Source organism: Papaver somniferum, chromosome 4 (genome assembly GCF_003573695.1).
Source record: "Papaver somniferum cultivar HN1 chromosome 4, ASM357369v1, whole genome shotgun sequence".
NCBI lineage: Eukaryota > Viridiplantae > Streptophyta > Magnoliopsida > Ranunculales > Papaveraceae > Papaver > Papaver somniferum.
The window spans coordinates 158,561,834-158,569,090 of record NC_039361.1 but is presented as its reverse complement, the minus strand read 5'-3'; the positions used below and the strand labels follow the sequence as shown (position 1 = coordinate 158,569,090).

Genomic DNA, 7,257 nt, shown 5'->3' with positions numbered 1-7,257 from the left:
AAGGTTGTGTTAAGTAATTGACGACTTCTTAGAGTCGTTCGTTTATCACCCTCTAAACTTAACGACCCTCACTCTGAGTAGTTGCATAGTGTACATGAATCGACCACTTGGAGCATCATTCATACAATTTGAAGAGTATAGGAAGTTTACCTGATTGTTTTGAGCTTCGGGTTCTTCATTTTGAGGATTGGTTCCTTCATTTTGAGCAATAGGATTCCTCCACTGGAATCACTCATTTCAAATAACCCTAAATTTTCCCCCCAAAACTCAATCTCTTCCTCTCCACAACACAAAAACAGAATTTTTCTTTTATCAAAATTTTATCCCTAAATCTGATTTTAATCTAACTAAATTAATTAACACTAATGATTTGGCGGTAGTTTAGCCATTTTAAAAAAAGTGCGATAAGGGATCACTCCCAATTACTATTTCATGACCTTTTTTGTTCTGTAGCTAGGGTCCCAATTATTTTTCAGGACCCCCAATTCAGCCTTGTTTTTCATTGAGTCATGTTATTAGGAGTGAAAAAATGTACTATGAGGAGGTATTGACTTTTTACAATATTGATGAAATGTCTACAATATCCTTGATGTTAGTCATTTTGGTTAACCGAACAACTCCTAGCTAAGACTCGAAAAGCTTAAATATACAGCGAAAACATCCAATGATATAAACAAAAAATTCATTCAAAAGTGTAAAAAAAAAAGAGAACGTTATAAGACGATTAAGTACGTGGTAGATACACCACTGGCTAAGGAACAAAGTTGTTTTTTTTATATCATCAATCTTGTGAAGGTTAGGATATAAACTGATCTAGAACATGAATGTATCAGTCATTTCTTTATCCCGTACATTCAAAATGATATTCTTGGCTGCCTTGCCCTTGATAATGAGAATATAGTGCACCCTGTTGAAGATTTAGAAATCAGTAAAGAGGACAATGTACCTACAATGGAATAAAAAATTTGTTTATGTGTTTTGCTATTTCATTTACAAATTCTAGTATGATCCTAACAGTAGTTTCAACACTTAGAAGATTATTGGTGTACGCAGACAATCACAAAAAGTAAAGTGCAGTTGGTATCATCAAACAGACAAACACACAAGTATTCATGTTACTCATAATACTATTAATAGTGTTGCAAAGTACAAACAACTCATAATAGGAGCCTGTAATAACATATCTAGAGTTTGGAAAATTGAGAACCAACGATTGATGTCATAAATCGTAAATTCGTAATAGCAGTGGACTACATGAAGCTGAACACACCACACAACATAGGTAATCACACGAAAGGATACTTTATAATTCTATTTTTCTCGTCCTAACGAAACAGTTAGGGTTTATTAAAAGGTTGGGGTTTTTCATTTTCGGACGAAGATATGAACACGGTGATGAAATTCTTGGTAAATATGGATTGAGAACAGTTAGGTCATTAACATTAGGGGTAGGGTGGGAATGTTGAAAAAGTTTTCGGATTTTCATTGTGTTTGATTTTGACCACCATATTAATTGTAATTTGGTAAAAAAAGTTCCCTCCTCGTATCTATTCTTTCCCTCCTAATAACAAGACTCTTTTCATTCAGAGGCAAAAATTAAAACCTAAAACATCCCATTTTTAATTTGACATAGGAGAAATTTGTTAAACTTTCAGAATTGGCTGCTGATCTTCATAAATTTTAAATAATTTCCCCAAATATCTCTTGCATAAGCATCGAGTGAAAATGAAAAAAATAAAGAGACCTCCCTTTTAGAAGGAGTAATTTACTACTCTCTCCGTCCCTAATTAGATGAGTTATTTGGTTTTTAGTTTTGTCCAATAATAGATGAGCTATTTCACTAATTAAGGGGTATTTCTAAAACTATCCTTTTAATTGATTATTGTTACTATATGAAAATATATATAATTTGATAGTCATGTTTATATTCGTTGCATGAGTGTTTTAAAATGCTTTTCAACGGTATAAAGTTTATAAAAAACCGTGGTATAGTTTAAGAGATAAATCGTTTCTAAATTTTACTAATTATTGCCCATAAGGATATAATTGTAAAAAATACTTAAATATATTCAACTTTCCTCCTTGCCTTCAAATTTGTGCAAACTACAAATAGCCCATCTAATTAGGGACAGAGGGTGTATATTTTCTAAACTGGACGGTGATCTTCAAAAAAATTAAGCTATTTTTTCGCCGGATTACGAGCAGAAAATGAATGAATACAGCACAGACAGAGGTATGACATACATAGTCCAGATGCTGGGATTTCAACTAGCAAGTACTTTGATGAAATTTCAGTTAACTCCCCCCCACCCCACCCCATGTTTGTTTTGTCATGTGAGAAGGTCAATAACAAAAATCTAAACTGCAATGACAGGAAGATCAAAAACTGTCTTTGTTCTAGCAACCAGCATGAATATTAATCATGTCACACAATGCATAATTGCAATGTTAAAACAACCACAACCAAAACACCATGAGCAAGATGCTAAGAAGGAATATACAGCAAGTCCTTGATGACAAAATAATCATTTGTTTCAGAAATACCACAAAATAACAAGCCTTGCTGTCTTTGCTACCAACTATATTTGCTGATTATTATCATGAAATGCTATATACTATACCATCAACCTTAAGCCCTCTTTCGCTTAGAGGTCTTCCACTGCTTAAGAATGAATGCCGCCACTTCTTTCAAAGGAGCCTTTCTGTTCTCCTTGAAGTTCCATAATTCTGGAACAACGTACCTTCCACTAGGGTTATACTCGTTCATTTCCATGAGAGCGGTTGAAACAGCACTGTAAACGTCCTCACCATAATCTTCTCTCAGACCCTTTAACTTATCATCGTCTTCGTTTATAATTTCCTGCATTAGCAGAACTCCAAAGCTCAGCATAAAAAACATACTCATAATTACTCAAGATGATAAACAAGGCTAAGCAACTGCATTATCTGGGACATGGAGATCAGAAGTGCTTTCACACGTATCCTAAATAATATCTGTCATTATTTTGAGTTGATTCTATTACACGAGCAGGAGATCTTGGGTTGTTTTTTTATTTTTCATTTTCTGTGAGTTGATTCTATTACACGAGGAGTAGAAGTACAAAAACTAGAAAAGCCTGCGAGAGATAATAACTTTGCCCGGAAGTAGAACTACCATGAATCACAAATTTAACTAGAAGAGATTTTGGGTTTACTTAGGTGTCAATATGCAAATATTTTAATCCCGTAATTACCTCTTTACTTGGATGTAAACATTTTAGAGAAATCAGTGACGGGAACACCCATCTAATCAAAACATTAGACCTTATGAGCTTTAAAATTTTAAAACATGGACAAAAGAAACTGTGGCACATTTATAATACCTGATGGTTGTTCCCCACTTTGATGATTTTGTAAGGGTGCCAGTCTGGATCTTTAAGGTGTTCTTCCCAAGTGGAGCACATCAGTGTAGCTTGAACATCTACACTGCCATATTTCCTCTTACATGCTTCATTGAATGGTTTGTTATCAAGTTCTCCCATCCTCTTGACCCCAATATGAGCACGACCAGACATTTCTCTCAGTCCCTACAAGCCAGATTTCAAAATAGAAAGGGCATTCAAGATTTTCTCTGCAAGATCCGGGAGGGAGGGAGAGAGGGAGGGAGAGAGAGGGAGGGAGAGGGAAAGAGAGAGAGAGAGAGAGAGAGAGAGAGAGAGAGAGAGAGAGAGAGAGAGAGAGAGAGATCACATTAATTAATTCTTTACGAGCTTCCTGTAGCTCATCATTGCTTTTACGCTCCTTGACTACCAGAGCCTGGTTGAGATCTTCAAGACTTTCCAGTTCTCCCTCTTTCTCTTTCAGGTTCTTAGACATTTCATCCATCTGTTTGTTGAATGCCTCGTCCTCATCTCCTCCCATGTGCTTCAGCACATTTAGATTTCCCTTCAAACGCTCGATTTCCAGCTCCAGTGCTTGTTTTGCATCCAGTTGCTTCTCTAAAGCAAGTATTCTGTTATGTAGGTTTTCCTTTTCTCTCTGTGATCAACAATCACAACCAATTGATAATATAAGTAAATTGCAAGATTTGCATTTACATTGTTTTGCTGACTTAACAAATAATCTATCAAGATGAACAGTAGATAGTATACCTTCTGGTCTTCAGCTAGCTTAAGTACATTTGCATCCGCCTTCTTTTGCTCCACACTAGCCATTTCAAGAGAGCTATTCTTTGTGGCATTCTGAACACACAAACAGAAACAATATTATCAATCAGCTACCATGGCAAATCACAAACAATAAATCCATATGCACGAGTTATAAAATTATACCAGAATGTTTCTACAAGCAGCAATAGACTATGAATTCCATGCTAGAACAGCAAAAAATTATGGTTTCCATATAATAACTACAATAGACTAGTACTACTTGATATCTTGCATTACATTTTTTACCAAGAAGCATGAACTAACTCATAAAAGCCAATTCTTTTTGCAGTGTTACTCTTACCTGTAACTTTTCCTCTGCTAATTTGCTCCGCTCAGTTTCATTCTGGGCCTCACGCTTTTCCAGTTCTGATGTACGACGCTCGAGCTCCTTCCTTTGAGTGTCCAACTCCGATTTGACTTTATTGTGCTCATGGCAAATCCTCTGGAAATGATTCTTTGCAGTCTGTTGCATCTTTGAAAGCTCTGCCAAATACAAATCAAGCATGAGTCGGTTTTTATAGCTGTAATGGGAAGTACCAAATACAAAATATTCAAATTTCCTGACATACCATCGTTATATCTTTGATGAAGCTTATCGTTCTGACTCATCAAGTTACTCAGAGATCGGTTGGTTTCATTGTATTTACACTCAATTTCTCTCATTTTCATACTTTTGACTTCAATATCATTAGCCAATTTTGAGACAAGTTTATTCGTCTTTCTCTCATCTTCTGCCACAATATCAGCGGTAGTTTTTAGGTTCCCAATTTTTACCAGGTGTTCAGCAACAATATTTCCACCATCGTAGTCATCCTCTCGTGCCACCCAGCCATAAAGACTAGTCCCACGGTGCTTCTTTGCACACCAATCTCGCTTTCCATGATGATCCGCTTCAAAGAACTTCTCAAATGACATTGCATTGTGAAATCCAGGCCAGTCCTTGTTAAAAATTACAAGAGCATATCCTGAATGACCTCGAAAATTCCATAGAGGTTGCACCTTCACAGGATTAAATCCTTGTCTAGTGAACTGGTCTCTGAGCTTAGAACCACTTTCTCCTACATATTTTCCATCTTTCCGTTCGGTAGGAAGGTTGGCAATAACACCCACCCAAGGATAAACAAAAAGTTCATCACGGTCCTGATCAGCCTCAACTTTAGGCTGAGCTTGAACCACCACTACTGGTGCTAGCTCCGTTTCCAGATATTTAGATAATGCCAAGTGGTTTGCCTTGTTTTTAGCACTCTTACTATGAGAATTCGCTATCCCAATAGCGTGCTGCTTGACATCCTTGTAGCGGTAGTCTTGTTTCTTCTTCCCTTGACAAAATGGACACCGAAAGACATCCTCTGCGAATTTGACTTTGTGTTTCCCATTCTTCATCAATTCATACTCCTTATCTCCATAATCCTCGATCTCAGACTCACTAACTTCAGAATCTTCATCGGAGCTCATTCTGCTCTGTGTCACCTGCAAGAATACCAAAACATTATATCAAGACCAAGTAATAAAGTTCTGTAAACAAGCCATATTCCATTACTGGATTTTTTTTGGCAAATATTTACTCCTAGTCTGCAAACATCATATGACCCTCATGCAGTAAGCAGTCTCTACATTGAAACAATCTAAAAGTAAAAGTATTAACAAGTTATTCAGTAAACACAAAACCACACAGTTCACAACTACACAGTGATTCAAGGCTTTCAACCTTTAATTCTCTTCATTGTTTCAAACAACTAAAGCAGGTAATGAACAACCTCACGGACTAGAACTTACAGTCATTTTCCCAACGACAACCACAGAACTTGCATGCCAAAGGGAAAACATTAAGATAAGAAACTAAATCCTCAAAATTCAACTAACAGAATCCTCAAGATATACACATTTTTTGACAATGCAGCATAATACTACTGCCTTAATTAGCCGAAACATACAAAAGAAAAATCAACTTCAAACAAAACATTTCCATGCAGAGTTAACAAAGATCAAGAACACAATCTTACTGACAAACAAAATGGAAACTCTAAACAGGTAGTCATAGTCTCCATAACCCAATTAACTACAGAATTCATACTTACCAAAGACAATACAAAAAGTTATATCACTTGTAGAATCTCACAAACAAAATTTCAATTCAAACCCCCAAACAATCATCCAAACCAAAAAAATCCACCCAGGAACACATGAATCAAGACAACAAAATCATCCTCAGTAGAATCCAACCCAATGTAGAAATCAGTAGAAACAAACTAGACACACTCAGATTTAAAGCAAAATCAACTTTCAAACAATTTTTTTTTTCTGATCCATAAAATTCCCACGGGGATTACTAAACACAATCAAAATCAAGAAAATCAGGTTGAAAGATAAGGGAAACAACTAAACGTGTACATTAGCAAGATCAAGACTAGAAACATACACACAAACACAGACAAAATCAAAATCATTCACTAAACATGCAGAGCTTTAGGGTTTACCCGCCAAAAATCGAGATCTCTGCGGGGAAACAACACCTCCTTTCAAAGGACAAGCAGATCGAGCTTGATGATGGTGATGATTGAGACCCTAAATCCGTGACGAGAAGGGTTCAGGGTTTTTGGCAGGGCTTGTGATCTCACCAAACCAAATGAAATAAATTTCCATGCGGAGAGGAATGTACACAGGTGGCATATGATACGATGAGCAAAGCTAAGGCCAGTTGGCCGGCAAACTGGCATATTTTGTTGGTTTCCACCCGCTATAGGAACAAGTACACGAGGTGGCAAATGAGCAAATTTGTCCAGTCCATTCCATTTCCACCACATAGAGAAGCACAAACTATCCGTCTTTAAAAGTTGAGTTGGTGGGCCACAATTGAGTCGTTGAGAACTCGGTGATCGGTCAACTCCAGTCATACCTAATCCATTCGTTCATTCTGTATAGTCTCTCACATCAAGTGATGAATTTTCGAATACAAATAATATATCCCAAGTACGTCAGCTTGCTTTTGTTTTTCAAATCCCCAACATGTGGTTTCAATTCAAACCTGGCGATATTTTTTTGGGATACCGGATGACGATACTCATGCCAA

General features: G+C 36.6%; 1 protein-coding gene across 1 annotated transcript; it reads right to left on the bottom strand.

Moving 5' to 3' along the window:
- Nucleotides 1-2,391: 2,391 nt before the first annotated feature.
- LOC113271727 (protein INVOLVED IN DE NOVO 2-like) lies at nucleotides 2,392-6,882 on the bottom strand. Its single transcript, XM_026521633.1, has 7 exons — nucleotides 6,665-6,882; nucleotides 4,757-5,657; nucleotides 4,489-4,670; nucleotides 4,131-4,220; nucleotides 3,730-4,017; nucleotides 3,363-3,566; nucleotides 2,392-2,860 (listed from the first exon to the last, which is right to left on the bottom strand). Exons 2-7 carry the CDS (start codon nucleotides 5,640-5,642, stop codon nucleotides 2,630-2,632), a joined length of 1,881 nt encoding a protein of 626 aa, XP_026377418.1. The 5' UTR covers nucleotides 5,643-5,657; nucleotides 6,665-6,882; the 3' UTR covers nucleotides 2,392-2,629.
- Between the last annotated feature and the right edge of the window lie 375 nt (nucleotides 6,883-7,257).

What these genes read in the sequence shown, in the direction of transcription:
- LOC113271727 (XM_026521633.1), bottom strand. Translation starts at nt 5,642, where the DNA reads ATGAGCTCCGATGAAGATTCTGAAGTTAGTGAGTCTGAGATCGAGGAT. An exon ending in TAGCAGAGGAAAAGTTACAG is followed by an intron (nt 4,221 to 4,488) that starts GTAAGAGTAACA and finishes TTGTGTGTTCAG; the next exon opens with AATGCCACAAAGAATAGCTC. An exon ending in CTCGTAAAGAATTAATTAAT is followed by an intron (nt 3,567 to 3,729) that starts GTGATCTCTCTC and finishes TCTGGCTTGTAG; the next exon opens with GGACTGAGAGAAATGTCTGG.